At 65.2% G+C, this 16,551-nt stretch overlaps 4 protein-coding genes across 4 annotated transcripts in view; all 4 read right to left on the bottom strand.

The window, feature by feature from the left end:
• The window catches only part of LMJF_05_0900 (surface antigen-like protein), a gene marked incomplete at both ends in the record, with an annotated part of 861 nt that extends 672 nt beyond the window's left edge, over positions 1-189 (bottom strand). The window contains one exon of the mRNA XM_001687515.1: positions 1-189. This exon is cut by the window's left edge and continues 672 nt beyond it. Coding sequence (XP_001687567.1) covers positions 1-189 — 189 coding nt within the window.
• A 1,126-nt stretch (positions 190-1,315) lies between these two features.
• Positions 1,316-7,258, bottom strand: LMJF_05_0890 (conserved hypothetical protein; the record flags this gene model as incomplete). Its single annotated transcript, XM_001687514.1, has 1 exon — positions 1,316-7,258. The coding sequence occupies one exon, from the start codon at positions 7,256-7,258 to the stop codon at positions 1,316-1,318; it is 5,943 nt and encodes a 1,980-aa protein (XP_001687566.1).
• A 1,221-nt stretch (positions 7,259-8,479) lies between these two features.
• Positions 8,480-9,097, bottom strand: LMJF_05_0880 (conserved hypothetical protein; the record flags this gene model as incomplete). Its single annotated transcript, XM_001687513.1, has 1 exon — positions 8,480-9,097. One exon carries the CDS (start codon positions 9,095-9,097, stop codon positions 8,480-8,482), a length of 618 nt encoding a protein of 205 aa, XP_001687565.1.
• Positions 9,098-10,050: 953 nt separating this feature from the next.
• On the bottom strand, positions 10,051-15,819 carry LMJF_05_0870 (conserved hypothetical protein; the record flags this gene model as incomplete). The annotated part of the gene is made up of 1 exon (XM_001687512.1): positions 10,051-15,819. One exon carries the CDS (start codon positions 15,817-15,819, stop codon positions 10,051-10,053), a length of 5,769 nt encoding a protein of 1,922 aa, XP_001687564.1.
• Between the last annotated feature and the right edge of the window lie 732 nt (positions 15,820-16,551).

Here is a 16,551-nt window from a genome sequence, read left to right as displayed (position 1 = left end):
TTCGTACTTGCAAATATCCTTGCCGGACCACACGTACTTGAGCGGGTACTTGCCTGACCACAGCTTCACGAAGTACTGCGTGCTCCCGTCGGAGATGGTGGCGGCGGTGGCGGTGGGCACGACACAGAGCAGTGCGAGCATGGTGGCGAGAGCCGCCACGCGGGTAAATGCGTCGCGGATGGTGGCCATTGCTGAACCGGAGTGGGAAGGGGGGGGGCGATGACGAGTGAGGGTGGGGAGCAGAAGATAACAGTCTACGGCGGGGAGGAGGAGAGTGATGTGATCGACTGGTGAGACGCAGGTTTTGTGAGGAACAGGAGCCAAGCGGGTATACGTGTGTATGTACTCATGTGAGCGCGTCGAAACGCCAACAGGACGGATGTGGAGGGGGAGGGGAGGGGGGAGCACGCGATGCAGAAAATGGAGGCGAGGCAAGAAGTACGAATGCAGATACGCATGACCGTGACATGGCGCGCTGCAGCAACGATGAGGTACCCCTCTGGCTTATAATCGACCGCCCCTCCCCCTTTGCCTCGGAGGAAGACAGTGCATGTGCATGTGTAGGTGTGCGTGTGTGTGGACGTGAGGATGCTCGAGGTGTCCATCGAATTGTACGGGTTATCCTTGATTCGCCTCACCTCCCATTCTCTCGTTCCGCACCACTTTTCCACGCCATCCAGCTCTTCACGAAATCACGTGTGTTTCAGGTTATTGCAACGCTCATCGTTTCGCTGGGGAGGGAGGGGAAGGAGGAGTTTTCACATCCCCGTTCGCTGCCACACAGCAACACCAGCAATGTCGCCGAGAGATACACCCCGCCCCGCCACCTTCTTGACATGAGGAACGTTGCAGAACCTTCGTCGAAGGTGCGGCGAAAAGAAGGTGTACGGGTGGACACATGCTGAGGGATGACGGCAGCGGACGACCCTTTCTACTCACGTGCCCGATAGTGCCTCCTCTTCTCTTCTCCCCCTTCCGCCCTCTGCGTGCCACGCACCAATCGAGTCAGTAGGCGGCCGATGAATCCAACATACTAGCACAGGCAAGAGACTCATCCATAAACAAACCGGGGGGGGGGGAGGGAGACGATAGGCGCAGCTGAACCGAGCGCGCAGGGGCCCACAGACACGTAAAACAGACACACGGTTAAGCGATACCCAACACGGTCAGTCATCCACATCCCAGCGACACCATCACAGATCGCACACCACTGGACAGCACACACGACCCTCCCCTCAAACTTTCCACGCGGCAGTCTCTCTCTCTCTCTCTCTCTTCCACATTTTTTTGCTCGCTGTGAGTCGTCTACGCCTGCCTACAGCGGTAGGGTGAGTAGCGCGCGCTGCTTTGCAATGAGCTCCGTTAGAGACGGCAGAGTGCGCTTCGGCAGCCCCAAGATGTTACGACGTGCCGCTTCCCTCTTGACTTGCCGCTCCAGCTCCTCGGCAATGTCGTCCTTCGCGGCTGCAGAGAACGGCGTCGTGGCGCCGCCGCGCAGCAACTGCGCAACATCGCCGTCCACCACATGGTGCGACAGGTACGACGCCGGCGGCAATGCAGGGGGCGGGCCGAGCAGCGGGCGCATGTGCGAGTGCAGGAGCGGCTGTAGGTAGGCTGCCAGAGCGCCGTCCTCTTCCGAGAGCAGTGGCACGTACGCGCCGATGCTGCCGAGTGCGGTGCTGTAGTACACAATCTTCGTCGCAAGAGCCGCGTCGGTGCCTTGCGAGGGGTCGTACGGCTGCACATGCAGCGCTGTCACGAGCTCACCGACGTGGTGCCGCGCCACCTCGCGGAACGTCTGCTTGGTGCGCAGGTAGGCCTCCTCGGCGATGAGCTCCGCGTCCTGCAGCTGATGAACGGGCTGCGCGAATTGTGTGCGCGTGGTCTCCGGGATGCGCAAGAACACGACCGTCCCGAAGCGGTCCGACGCGGCGATGGTGCGCTCGTCCACCGCAACAACACTCGTGATGTGCCGCGGTACGCTGTCGGTCATGATCTGCAGCAGAAACGATGGCGTGGCGGGTATCGTCGCGCCCGCCGCACCATGTGCAGCCGCGGGGGCGAGGTGCCCAGGCTGTAGCGCGGCAATGAACACGGAGGCGTTCACGGTGCCGCAGATGATAAGCAGCTGCTTCTCCCGCGCCATCCGCATGCCCTCGGCGTCCCCGTACGGGCACTGGTAGAGGTCAGCAGCAAAGAAGGACACATTGCGCGCGTTCAGGTTCCTGCTGCCCGGCGGCGACGCGAAAACGTAGTCGATGGCGGTGATGCGCTGACCAGGCGTGTTGGTGAGGTGGCGGCGGCGCAGGAGGTGCTCCTTGCCCCACGAGTAGATGCGCAGCCCCTGTGCGGCGCCCATGCCGACAAGCAGAATGCCCACCGGCTCGCAGATGCACAGCGCGGAGGGGTAGTCGGGCTTCGCGTCCCCACCCACGCCGTTGCCTCCGCCGCCAGCGGCACCAGCACTGCTGTTGGCACCGGAGCGACGATCCCTGCCGCTGCCGCCGGTCTCATCCGGCCGCAGGTACGTGCTGTGTAGCAGCTCCAGCCTCAGCAACACATCAGCGCCGCCGCCGCCACCACCGCCAACGCTGCCGCTGGCGCACCGGAATGTGCGCAGAAAGCCATACCGCCACGACGCGGCCGTGCCACAGCCCGCCCCGTGCGTGTACGACGATGCCGTGCCGACGATGACGACCGGCTCGCGACCAAACTCCTTGAAGAAGCTTCCCACGGCAACGGAGGTGATCGCTTCGTTGGGCTCAAAGTGGATGGGCGGCAGCAGCCGCTGGGCATCCCGGTGGTAGAGCTGCAGCGTACTGTGGTACGCGTTGGGGCGTCCAAGGGAGCGCTGCGGCGCCGTGTAGGGGATGCCGCCGTATACACCCTCGACGTAGAGTGCACCGCGGTCCTCGGCCTGCGTGGTGTCCGCCATGCGAGCCGTGAGGAAGGCTCGATCCTCGGCGCGGTGCCGCTCTGCCTCCTGCCGGCCATGGCTGCGGTGCTCGACACCGCAGAGAATGAGGTACGCTGGGCGTGTTGGGTGCTGCAGGAGCCGGCGACCCGCCAGCGGCAGCGGATGGTGCTGGAAGCTGTACTCCACGCCGCCCGAGCCGGGGCCACCGCCGCCGCCACCACCAGCGCCACCACCACCGGCGCCGATGTTGGACACGTAGAGAGCCAACTCGCGGTTCTGCACGGCAATGACCACCTCCTGCTGCTGCTCGCGCGGAACGAGGGTGATGGACTCGACCGCGGCAAGGGCGTTCTCGTCCTCCTCATTCGCGCTGTCCTGCGCCCCTGGGGCCGCCGAGTCGCTGCCGTTCGCGGCGGCAGCGCTGACCCGCGACGGCAGCACGAACCGCGCAAACGACGTCGGCCGCGTTGGAAAGCTGTACGGCGCCATCCTCACCGTCCTATCCTGCATCTCGCACCGCCACGTCCGCTCGCCCGAGACGACGTAGCAATAGGTTTCGCCATCGCCTGCGACGAGCTGGCACGGGCGGGCGCCACACCACAGCTCCGCCGTCGCGGTCACCTTCGCAGACGACGGGTTCAGCTCGCACCGCGTCACCATGCCGTCACTATGGCCGACGAACAGGAATAGCTGCCGTCGCCCCGCGGCGGCGGCCACGCCGCCACGCACACGGTTGCCGCCTCTGCCGCTGCGCGGGCCCGCGCCACCGATCAGCGCCGCCGCCGCGTCACTGCCGCCTCGCGTGTCGCCGAGATAGGTCAGGAGAAGAGAGGTGATCGTCACCTCGGCTGACGACGATGAGCCGGCGTCCGGGCTGCTGCTGCGACGACAAGTGATCTTCTCCAGAGGCTCGCGCAGCTTGCGGGGGTGGACGAGGTATACCTCGTGGTTCACGGTCGCGATGGCCGCGAGCTGCTCCGTCTGAGCCGCAGCCGCCGCAGCGGCGGCCGAGGCGGCCGCAGCGGCCGCTGCCGAGCTTGGCGACGCGGCACTCGAGTTCCACAAGAGCGCCTGAAGTTCGCGCTGGAGGGCTGCTGATACGGCGCTTGCCGGTGGCTGCAGCAGGGCCACAACGGGGGCCAGCGGGAAGGTGGGAAGGACGTCGCGTTGCTGAAGCTCCGTGCCTGCCAGGCCAAAGTCGAAGCTGGCGATGCCGCCGCGCTGATGGAACGAAAGCAGCACCGTCGTCGGGGTCACCGCGGCAGCGAGGACGGTGCTGCCGTGCGGATGCGTCCAGCTCGCTGGAACGACCGATGACGCCCCTGCGCCATCGCCGCTGCCGTGCACTCTTCTGCCGGCTGCGTCAAGTCGACCGCCACCGCCCGCGGCGGTGTCGACGCAGCTCAGCACGTTTATTCCACGCGGGGTAACCTGCACGTAGCCGCAGCCGTACTGCAGCGTCGTCGCGGCGAGCGTCCGCTCTGCGGTGATGAAAGACGAGCCGGTGTCCTGCTCGACCGTGCTACCGATGCGGTACACCGTCGTGCCCTGGCGCGTGCACAGCAGCACGCGGTCGGTGCAAACCTGGTCACGAGCGCCGCTGACGGTCGCGGCGAGCTGGCGAAGCGCCTTCAAGCGCTGCGCGTGCTGACGCGCCGCACCGCCAGTGCCTCTGAGCGTCTTTTCGTCAGCCCTTCGCGTGACGGCTGCAGCCGCGGCTGCTTCGATGGCAGCCTGCTGCTGGTGCGCTAGGGACTGCATGGACAGCGCAGAGGGCAGAGGGATGACGAAGCTGAAGACGGTTGGGAGCATCTGCCGCCCTTCCAACTTCGCGGCGTAGCCGTAGCGGGCCTGCACGAGCACGCTCTCCCCGCCACGCCCGCCGACGTAGCTGAAGTAGATCTCCGGCTGCTCACTCGACTGCTCCGGCGCCGGCGCCGGCCCACCACCAAAGCCGGTGGGGTGGTCAGCGCCGTCCGACGCCGTCGCCGGGGTGGAGGTGGAGGCGGTGAGGTGGGAGGTGAAGCTTGTGATGGCCGGCGTGTTCGGGAAGCTCTGTAGCTGGACGACGTGCTGAGGACGGCGGTGCGGCTGGTAGACCTTGATGACACGCACCTCCATCGGAGTTTTGAAAGCCGGCGCCGTGGCTGTGGAGGGGGCCGGTGGCCGCATGGTGGTAGCGCTAGCCGCAGCCGCCGCCAGGTTGTCTCCGTCGCCATCCGTCTGCTCCGTCTTGATGCGTGGCAGCGTGGACGATGCGGCGCTGCCGCTGCTTGTCGCCGGCGCCGTCGGGTCCTGCGGCTCTGGCTTGACGGCAGTCCCGGCGGCATCCGCAGCGCGCTGACGCTTGCGATCGGCACCGTCGCCTTCCTTCTTCACAGCGCCGTCCTCCACCTCTGCCTTCGCCGCCTTCTCCGCCTTGCTTGACGACAGCATCGGCAGCGCCCGCTCCCGCCGCACGCGCTTCACGATGTACTCGCGATCCGCCGTGTAGCCGTTGCTCTTGATTTTGTACAGCCCATGCAGCGGGCCTGCCTCATTGCCAATGAACAGAAAGCCGCGCCGGAAGAGTGCCATGGCCGACGACGGCGGCAACGTGTCGAAGTAGTGCACCGACAGCGGGTTCGGAACGGGCGGCAGCACCGGAGCCGGCGCAACACCCCCGTTCGCCGCTAGCTGCTGCTGCTGCTGCTGCTGCAGGAACAGCTCTGGGTTTGCCTGCGCCAGCTCGCGCGTCCGAAGCGCCTCGTAGGCGCGCTGCACGTCACCGGCCTCCAAGAAGACGCGGTACACGTCACCCTGCTCGTCTTGCAGCAGCATGAAGAAGCGGCGGCCGAAGCAGGTCAGCGTGTGCTGGATGATGGAGGGGTCGTACAGGATTTCCGTGCAGTCGAGGCGGCGTGGGAAGGCGTAGGTGCACTTGAAGACGCCGACGCGGCCATTCGCCGCCGCAGCGGAGTTCTGCTGCTGCTGCTGTTGCGTGGCGGACACATCGTACCAGATCAGCTCCGTGTCTGTGCAGACAAGAACGCCGCCTGGGCCGTACGGTGCGGCCGGGACAGCGATGAGACGGTGCGCCGTCACTGGAACGTGCACAAGCTGCGTCCGCTGCACCTGCTTCAGGCTCGGCACGTAGGCGTAGAGCACGAAGTGCTTGTGGCGCTGAACCACCGCGTTCGGGCCTCCGCTGCTCTTGAGGAAGGTGCCACCGCTCGCCTCGGCTGCGGCTGCCGCGGCGTTCGCGGGGTTACTGGCGGACGCCGCGGCGGCGGCGTCGCGTGCTTCGACGATCTCCTCCTCGAGCACGGCGAACACAGCATGGTCGAGGTAGCCATCAAGGGCGCAGGCGGAGTACAGGACGGTCTGGCGCTGCATCTCGATTGGCGTGCTGAGGTTGATGGCGCCGTTGGCCCGTCGCACTTTGGCCGCCCGACGGCGCCGGGCTGCACGAAGCTCTCGACCTGTCACCGGGCCGCGGCGCTGGTGCTCGCCAGCATCGTCGTCGTCACCGTCTTCGTCCTCGTCATCGCCGTCAGCGTCGCTCTCTGCGTCGTCGTCGTCGTCTTGTCCGACGTTGACGCTCTTGACCGGATCCCAGGTCTCATTCGCGGTGATGGGCACCAACGTTTTGGTACGCATGAGCGCGGTGATCAAGAGCGCCGTGCCGGCGGGGTCGACCACCATGCGGGCACCAGGGACGGTCAGCCGCGCCCCGCTCCGGCCCAGGCACACCTCGCTGACCTTGATGAAGCGGCCCTTCAAGGACGTGGTCACGAGCATCGTGGCACCGCCGCTAGCGCCACTGTTCCCACCAACACCTTCGTTGCCCTCGTCGCTGTCGTCGCCGTAGGACAGCCGCGTCGGCACCGGCGGCTCGTCCAGCTGGTACCGCAGCAGTGTCACGTAGCCCGTCTCACTCGTGACGGCGAGGTAGTGTACCCCACTGCGGTGCGCTGTGGTCGTCGCGTCGTCGAGTACAGGGGCAACACTTCCGCCCGGCGACGCGGCACTGCCCGTGCCACCGGCCTTCGCCATCGACGAGGCGCTTGTCGGCACCGCCACCGCAGCGTACACAGCCGACATCAACGGGGTGCGGCAAACACACTCTACGCCGCCGTTGGCGTTCTCTGCGTAAAGTCGCCACAGCTCGAGTACGTTGTGACGGATCAGAACGAGGTCGTTCGCGTCCGGCAGCGTGAAGGAGCCCTCGATGGCGTGGGTGACATTCTGTGTGGGGATCAAGGTCTGGTGGTACAGCAGCGTCTCGTTCACGGGCACGACGGCGGCGGCGTCTGCACCGGTGCCGCCATCTTCTCCCTCCGCCACGCTGTTGTGGTTCATGCCGTCCGCACCTTTTTAAGATTAAGCTGCAGAGTACGCAACAGTGTTCCTCGGAGGCGCAGGTAGGCGACTCGACCGTTGCTTCGAGTGCCGCCTCTCCTCTCACTCCCTCGCTCTCTCGTTCTCGCTCTCGCTGCTATTTTCCGAGAGGCTTTATTGGTTCTTCTCTTGTTACTGTGTTGCGGACGAGCTGGCGGTTGCGATGTTGGGCGCGGCGCGGCTACTGGAACTAACACGGCGACGACTGTGGCATGGAAAGAAGAGAGAGAGAGGAGGAGGAGGGGTGGTGGTGGTGGCGGCAGGAGACATCGATGCGAGTCGATCGCCATTCACTTGAAGGGGCGAGAGACACAACCATCACACGGAGGCAGCAGCAGCAGACACAAATCGAAGGAGGAAGAGAGCCAAGCCCGCTGAGGGTAAGCGTACGCACGTGCTCCCGGCTCAGAGTACCTTCGTCCTCTCCTCTCTCCATCTTCGCCGCCTCGCACACCCTGTCGTGCATGCGTGCGTGGTGCGCCTTGACGGACCCTCTTCACAAGCACGTCATGGGCGTACCCGAACACCCCTCCTTCGTGATGCACTCCCCCATCCGCGTGTATCGGCGGGGGAGGGGGGGAAGGGGGAGAGAGAGAGGGTGGGGGGGTGGGGGTGGGGGTCTGCTAAAGAACGAGTACGGCGCAATATAAAGAGAAGGACGAGAAGGACGAGAGGGGAGGGGGAGGGGAAGGGTGGCGCACTGGCGTTGCGGATTGCAGCGGCGATCGTGACGAGCGAGACAACGGCACACACACAAACACAAACACAAACACACACACACACACACATCACTCATTGTTACGTCAGCCCTCTAGTGCATCTCGGGCCACTAACGTCCTTGTCGGCGTGATCGAAGACCGGTGCGTACTTTCCCTTGTAACGCGCAAACAGCCACGCAGGAAAGACGGCGTGCGCACGCTTCGTGGAGGTGCGCGATGCTGCACATACCACCGCACCGCCAACACCTTCCCGAGCACCGACGGACGCACTCTTCTTCTCAATACTTTTTCGCGTTAAGTGGGTCTTGTGAGCGGCTCGAAAAGGGAGGGGGCGGAGTAGCCTTCGTTGTCCAGACACGCACACGCTCCCAGGCGCGGCGATATCGCCTGGATCTTCGCCATGTCTTCTGTCGGCTCCTCCTCGGTGGGCACACCTATCGCCCACTCCTCCCCTGACCCCGGCTTAGCTGCTCTTGGACAACGTTGTCGGCCTCTTCAACATCGCCAGCGCATCTTGGCGGATCTCCTTCTCCGTCGGCAGCGCCAACACTTCTACCGCGGCATCGCCGCCGCTGCCTTCCACGTCACCCTTGGCGAGTCGCTTGCGCTGCGAGGCCAGCACCGGGGTCGGGATGTCCCACGTCTCTGAGCCGATCACGCGCATCGTATACCAGAAAAGTGTGATGGCGAGTGCACCAAGGGTCAGGCCGATGTAGTTGGCGTAGCGCCGTTCATCGCCGTAAAGCCAGTCACGGTACATGCCGGTCTCATCGAAGGTGCCCTCACCTTGAGTCTCGCGCAGGCGGTAGTCCTGGCCGCCGGCAACGTTCGTCACGAGGTTGGCGTTCTTCCAGCGGACGGAGTTGTGTAGCTTGTGCGTCGTCTTGTAGACCGGGAGGCTGTGGGCGACTGGCGGACCCTTGCGGGCATTGCGTTCACCTGGTTTCAGGTCGAGGGGTCCCTCGAACAGCTCCTTGCGGAAGCCGCGCGACGGTGTCCAAAGGGCCGCTGCCGAAGGAGAAGGCGAGGAGGACACCGATACGGCTGCTGCGGCTGGTGCTGCGAGGCGTACGCGCTGCATGGTTGCTCGTGTGTGGGCTCGTGAGCGATTGTGGGGGGGGGGAGGGGAGGGAGGGGGGCGCCACCTTCGGGGTGCTGCGTGACGTAGTGGTGCAGGCGGTAAGGTCGACGAAGGGGCTATGTCCGGGTGTTCGTGTTGCGCGTGTGCAGTGAGGTACTGTTCGACGATGATGTGCGTCACTCAGCTGCTGCTGTTTCTGCTGTTCACGACAGAGTGTACTGGTCGGCGTGGTGATCGCACATGGGTAGAGAGAGAGAGGGGGGGGGGAGGGAGAAAGGTGCAATGGCGATAGAGATGTACTCGAGCGAAGGTCCGTCGTGGAAGGAGGGGCAGGACCACCAGAGAGACGCGGGAGGGGGCAGGCATGTCGCGTGCATGTGTTTTTGTGAGCAGCTCGCGCGGCCGCTTTCCTTTGGTCCGTCTCTGATGCCACCGTCCCCAGGGCCCCTCTCACGATCCTCATCGTCCGCGTCGTCAGGATCATCATTAGTTGCTGCTCATGACACTGCGCGTGCATTGTAGCTGCCGGCATAGGTGGGTGGGTGGGTGGGAGTGTGTGTGTGTGCTGCAGCCCTCGTAGCTGTGTGGATGCGTGTAGACCACACATCGGGAACACCAGAGTCGATTTCGGTTATTTTCATCGGTGGTGCTTGGCTTTTGCCGTGGCATGATGTATGGGTTTTCCGCCGTCTGTGCCACCGCCCCGCCCCCCTCTCTCTCCCTGCTCACCCACGCAGGAAGAGGCGGCACGTCGCAATACATGCCCGTGTTGCACGTGCACGGGAAGGTCGGTGAAAGTCGGAAGCGGAGCGCGAAGGACATCGGCAGCAGATGACGTTGAGGTGATATTGGAGAGGTAGGAGAGACAAGCATGCAATCTATGAGATGCGGCAGCGGTCGCGGTGGCCTCTGTCCTTGCTGCGCGTTGCACCTCCACCGCCGCGCCAGCGCTTCTAAGTGTGGGAGTGCCGTCTGGGTGTTGTGCGAGTTCTCGCAGCTCTCGTGTCCCGCAGCGAGGACGGCAGTGTCGGCGCTGAAGCGCCCCTCCCACTGCCGCCGCTGCTGCTGCTGCTGCTTGGGAGGTGTGGCGTCGCCATTGGGGCACGGTGCACCAACGTGCCGCCCTCTTCCACGAATACCTCGCTGCGACGCCGACGCACCACGCGGCGCACGAGGACCGTGTGCCTGCGTGTAGTGGATAACGACGACGGCGAGAGCGCGACAGCACCATCGTGATATCGACGGTTGTGCTGTGAGGAGGATGTGCTTCGGTGGGGCCGAAGAACCAGTAGCTCCCCGGCGCCGCCGCGGCCGCTTCGCGAGAAACAATCGCTTGGGTGGGGAACAGGCGACGTGCCACGCGGCGAGGGAGCCGCGGAGGAGATGAGCGATCTGAAGTTTACAGAGGAGGGGGCAGAGTTCGCTGACGCAGCAGCCGCCGGAGGAGTGGTGTGGCGCATGCATGAGGTCGACAGCGCCCTCGGCGCCACCGCGTCCGATTTTTCGCTGCCCGTGCTTCTCACGTGCCTCGATGGGCGCTGCGCCGGACGCCGGCTTTTCGGCAGCAGTAAGGGCGGCGACGACGCGGAGGAGGGGGAGGATGCGGAATCCTCTCGCGCCGCCTCCCCAGGCGAGCGGTGATGCGGGTAGGCCTGCCGGTACGGTGAACAGACGTCCGCGCTGACGTTGCGGCTTTGTAGCGCGTGTGTGGCCCACTGATGTGCCTCTGGCGAGCCCACCCTCCCCGAGTGCATGCGCTTGTCGAGGTTGTGAAGGCCCGCGGCCGGCTCGCCGGAGCGAACGGACTTTGCGGCGGCCGCATCGACGGTGACGAGGTATGGCTGCTGATGCGGCTGAGACCGCTGAGGTGAGCGTGGGGTTGGCACCTCCGGCAGGCGCACCGGCTGTTCCGGCAGCTCCACTTCGCGGTCGACGGATACGGACAGCTCGCTGCACAACACCCCCACAGACACAGAGCCGGTGCGCTCATGGCGCCGCTGCCGTTGCAGATGTCGCTGCGGCGAGCCCTCTGCGTTGTCATCGATCGCAGGGGCGGCTGCCGTCTTGGGTGCTCTCGGAGACGCGCGTCTGTGATGCATGCAGCTGCTGGCACTCGCTTGAGGGCAATGCGACGGTCTTGGCTCACCGCTGGCGAGACCTGTGGCGCCAGTGCCGTCCGTATGCTGCGATGGCGGCTGTGACGCCACCGCACATGGAGCAGTAGATATCGACGCCGCTTCATGTGCGCCGCCGTTCGCCCCTGTTGCGGGCGACGACGCCAGGAGCGGCGGGCGGCGCGACAGCGGACTGCCGTTACTTTCCACGGCGCCACTAGTGTCGCTGCTGCCGCCATGGCCAACTTGATGGTTCGCTGAAGTTGTCGTTGCTTCCACCGCATCGGTGCCGCTCTGGAGAGGAGAGACGTGCTCGCGATGCCGGGCGCCGTCGTGACGAGTGGCGCCTGCTAAACCGCGTTCGCTGAGGCGAGGACGCTGCTGCGGGCCCACCTCCACAACCACCGCTATCTTACGTGGCACTGTCCCAAGAGCAGCACCGCGAGTGTGGTGGAGATCCGTGCTCAAGGCAGCGACGTCGTCATTCTCCCTCAGTGACGACAATCCCAGGTGCACACGTGCCCGTGCCTCTGCCGACGTCGACAAGGAGGGCGGCGGCGGTGGTGACACACGACGCATCGGCTCCCGCTGCGGCTGCTCTAAGTTGCGCAGCTGCACAAGACACTTATTGCTCAGAAACGTGGGCGAGGAGAAGGGGCGAGTGCTGGGTGTCGAGGAAGAAGCACCACGCAATTCGCGTGCCGCCTCGTGTGGCGTCTGCGGCGACGACGACGCAGCGGCGCCAGCTCGCCAAGCTGCGGACGCTCCTTGGGCGACAGCGACAGATGAGAGAGGGTCCACCGGGATATAGGATGAGTACGTTGCTGTTCCGCTGAGAACAGGGGCATCGTCGCTCGAGCTAGAGGACTCCAAGGCAGTTGAACGCGTCGCTTGTGGCGCCGAGCGGGCCTCCGTGCGGGGATCGCTACGCGCAGGCACTGCGCTGAGTGTCTTCTCGTTTTTCGTGCAGCCTCCTAAAACCTTCTCCTCTGGCCGCGATGTGTGGGTGAGAACAAAGCGGGTCGCATCGCTGCTGCTGCTGCTGCTGCGAGCGCTGGCAGTATCTGCGTGACACAGGGGTGCTGGGGGCTGCTGGAGGATGGGGTAACGTACGCGAGATGGCGACTGACTGTGATCCTCGGCGTGCGGCGGTGCTGCGGCAGCAGTGAAAAAATTCGTTTGAAGCATGGGCGATGCCGCGTGTGGTGGCGGGGAGGTAGGGCTCGACACCGTGGAGCAGGGCGTAGCCAGCGTGACGGCGATGTCAGGGGTGCTTAGATTGGGCATTTTAAGTGCTCCATTCTTGTTGAGCCGCGAAGGGCGCGGCAGGTAGGTCGGTATCGGCGTGCACAGCTGCGGCGACGGCGAGGTCGGCAGCGTGGCCCCGCTCTCACCAGAGCACGGCGCTACTTGTCCATCACCGTCGCCGGTGTTGCTATGTTGACTCGCGGTGTCGTTCATCGTGTTGCGCACATCCCACGAGAGGCAGGACGTCACGCTCACTTCCTGCAGCACCGACATGGGCTGGGAGTCCGGCACGGATTGTGCAGAGACAGACAAGATGGCGGAGTACCGCTCCACCCCGCTGCATGTGCGATGCCGCGGACTGTCGCCGACAGCATCGCGGTCGTCGTGGGTCAACTGCATGGCCGTGTCAGCGTCCATTGGAGACCCGTCGTTGTGGCGGTGGCGCTGGGACGGCAGGGAGGTCGAAGATGGCGACGCCTTCCTAGGAGAGCCGGGGGCTGCGGCGCTGCCAACGCGATCGGTGTCGTTCGCCAGCCGCCATGCGTCCGCTGACACAGGCAAGGATGCTTCAACGGCGAGGGCGGATAGGTGCGCTCGTGGCATGGTGGCTGGTGGTTGCGGCGCCCCGGCCGTGGACTCCCCGACCCGCGGCCGCTCCTTGCTGGTGCGCACAGCGGCCAAGATAGTGCGGATCTTCTCTGTCGCCGCTCGCCGACCCTCCGAGAAGAGTGCGCTGCGCAACCCGTCCAGGTCGGAGGATGACCCATCGGTGCATGGCACCTCGGGTCCCTCACACGAAGACGGCGAGCAGAGAGAGATCGGGTCTACTGGGGAGCGTGCCAGCTGCAGTGTCCGCGGAATCCCGGCATCGCTGCGTGGCGTGGCAGTAGTAGAGGCACGCTCTGAACCACGGACGAGACCGCCGCACCCGTCATCACCGCCAGCGGAGGCACTTGCGGCTTCATCTGTGCTCCAGGCTCCTTGATCCGCGCGCCGGGTGTGTGACTGCCGAGGCGTGCACGGAGACTGCTGCAGAGGGCGTGGCAACGTTGGCGGCGTGGACGCGGACCACGGTGCCGCTGCTTCCGCTGACGCCCCGTCGTCTTGTGCACCGCTGCCACGCGAAGGTCGTTTCACGCTGCTCGGCAGTGAGCGCGTGCGCAGGCCGGGGTCTGCCGGCGGCGTCTGCAGCGAGGTAGCGGCCAGTCGCAGCAGCCTTCCGTTCACGCCGTGGGGGCCGCCAACCTGATCCGTGAGCGGTCGCCGTGGTAGATGTCCGCCCTGCAGCTGCGGCAGTCGCGTCTGGCGCTGCATCTCCTCTTCCGTCAGCGACTCGGCACCGACCGGCTCCGCCGGAAGCCCCTCACACTGCCGCGCGCTGCGGTCGATAAACGGGCTGGCATACGTGTCGGCGTTGGGCAGCTCCACGGCGAGCACATCTGCGGGCGACAGCGTTGGGGACCGCGCACGGATTGCAGCCGGCGCTTGTTCTTCGCATGCAACGAGTCGGTCAACGAGGGCCTGACGAAGCCGCAGCCACCGCTGCTCCAGCTCCTGTAAGGCGCGTGCGCGGGCGGCACACACGACTTCCGGTGTGGGGCGCAGCAGCACGATCGAGTGGGTTTGGCTCGCAGGGCCCGCCAGAATTGTGTAGAGGGACAGCGGGCTGGTGGACAGGGTGCTGCGGTGCAGCACTGCCGTGCTGGTGGTGGTGGAGTCGTCTATGAATGACGTCGTCTGGGAGGCGGCGCGACGACTGTCTGCACTGCCGCCGCCAGCAGCAGCACCAGCAGCCGTCGGTGCTGCCATGAAGGCGTAGTTGAGGTCGGACAGCACCGGCGGCAGTGACGAGGGCAGAAGCACGGGGCATTCGTCCTCCGCCATGGAGGAGGATATCTCGGATGACGAGAGGGTGGCGCGACGATCAGTCGCGATACCATGCCTGCTTGCACCGCTGCCGCACCCACTACCCAAGTTGATGCTCCGCATTGCATCGCTGTCTCGCCCGGTTGCCACGTTCCTGCGCGCGTCCGAAGACGTCATCGCGTCGAAATGGACGACGGGGTCGATGGACAGGCCGAAAGCCTCACTGGTCTCATCAACGGCGTAGACCACATCGACAACGATGCGCAGCGAACTTGCCAGCGCCAAGGCGAGCACCGGCTCAAACCGCTCATACCGCTGCAGCTGGCCGAGGCCGTGGAAGGTGTCCTGCAGACATGCCGCGCCGGTGAAGAGCGCCCGAGTGCGGGTGATGTGTGCCGGCCAGTACAGCTCGTGGCCCAAGGCGCTCTCAGATGCATCGGCAGCGCTGCCGCCGCCACTGCCTCCGTCTTCTACGACTCCACCAGCCCTCACCGCCGTAGCCGCAGAGTAGGACTCGTCCACCGCGCCCTCCTCGGTGGGGGGTTCGCAGCCGTCTGCGCTACTCGCCAGGTTGTCGAAACGCTTCACCGACGCTGCGGAGAGACGGTCCCGCACTCGATCGTGCAGCCGCTGCTGGGGCGCTTCCCTTTCACCCTGTTTCTGCCGCTGCCGCTGCAAGTGCTCGTTCCACTGCTCGCGCTTGCGCTCCTCGATCCCGATGGAGCGCAGAACCGCGGCCATCTTGGCGGATGCCGGCTTGCCTTGGGGCCACCGCGCCAACACGCGCTGCGGCTGAAGCTGTGCGTGGCTGGTGCTGTCAGACGGATGCTGCGATAGCGGTACAAAAGACGAGGCTGCCGACGGCGGTGGCTCAGTAAACAGGCCTGTCAACCGTACCGGCTCCCACCGGACGCGCACCAGACACGAGTGAGCGCTGTAGTCTTTCACCGCCTCGGTGGTCGCGTGCTGACGCTGCGGCGTCGAAAGCAGCTGTGACACTTCCATGGCCGCGTTGTGCGTGTAAAAGTCTGTCGGGATGGTGCCCGCCGGTATCCGCCACAGCGTTGGGTACGATGGACGAACAGTTTCGGCGACGGAGAACGCCGCAGCAGTGGTTGCCGCAGGGGCCGTGGCTGCGGTGTTCGATGACGACGCGGACGCCAAGGATACCATGGCCTCTCGCAACCTTGGGTACTGCCGCGTCCACGTGTGGAGCACCTCACGGCGATAGGCGAGCTCCTGCGCGGTGCCCCAGCTGCCCGCGTCTTCGTCTAAGAGCTGGTGCTGCTCCCACCGCTTCCGCGCTTGCTCCTCCTGCCGCTTCACGCAGCGGTGTCGGTGCAGCTCTTCCAGGCTGGCTTGCAGCACGTCGGCGTCATCGGGAGTGGCCACGATATCGCGGACGGAGAACGTGGACAGCGGCATTGAATAGAGAGGGACGTACGGAAAACACACACACACAGTAGGCAGAGGGAGAGACCGCCCCGAAGCCATGCGAAGTGAGCGCGAGACGTGTGTGTGGGGGGGGGGAGGGGGCGAGGGGGGTCGCTTGTCTGTGTGTCTGTGCGAGCAATACGAACCACGTGAGCGTGCACACGGCCTTCCCCCCTCTTCAAACTCGGAGCTCTCACGGTCGCTTCCTTTTCTCCCGAACACACACACACACACACACACACACACACACACACACACACACACACACACACACACAGACTCTCGCTGGCTCCGGTGCACGTCTCGTCCCGAGCCCTTGCCTCGCTACCGCGCTCAATGAGTGTATATCAAAATACGGGAAGGGGGGAGGGAGGGGGAGGGGGCACACGCACGCACACGTGCACGTTCCCGAGTGCGTGCGTGTAGGAATGTCCGGGGAGAAGTGGAGGGGGGGCTGTCGGGGATGGCAGGCGGTGTGAATGGCGGCGTCGGGGGGGGGAAGGAGGTAGGGCGTACCTCTTGCCACGCGTCGGGGGCACGTATGCATTGTGTGTGTTAAGGATGAGGTCGTGAGGCACATCGAGCAGAAGGGCGGAAGGAGGAAAGAAAGAGGCACTCGTGGGGGCAGCAGAGACGGCATCATCACGGTAGAGGCGCGTCCGTGCGAACGCACGACACACTGGAGGTGCGGGTGGGGGTGGGGGTGGTGATACAGGCAGGCAGACAGATCCGGCGCACATACGGAGTCACGCAAGAGCGGCACCGCCGTGCACCCCCTATTTCTTTTCCTTT

The sequence above is a fragment of the Leishmania major genome, chromosome 5, assembly GCF_000002725.2.
Source record: "Leishmania major strain Friedlin complete genome, chromosome 5".
NCBI classification, from domain to species: Eukaryota; Euglenozoa; class Kinetoplastea; order Trypanosomatida; family Trypanosomatidae; genus Leishmania; species Leishmania major.
The sequence above is the reverse complement of the archived record's forward strand: the minus strand, read 5'-3'. Positions and strand labels throughout refer to the sequence as shown.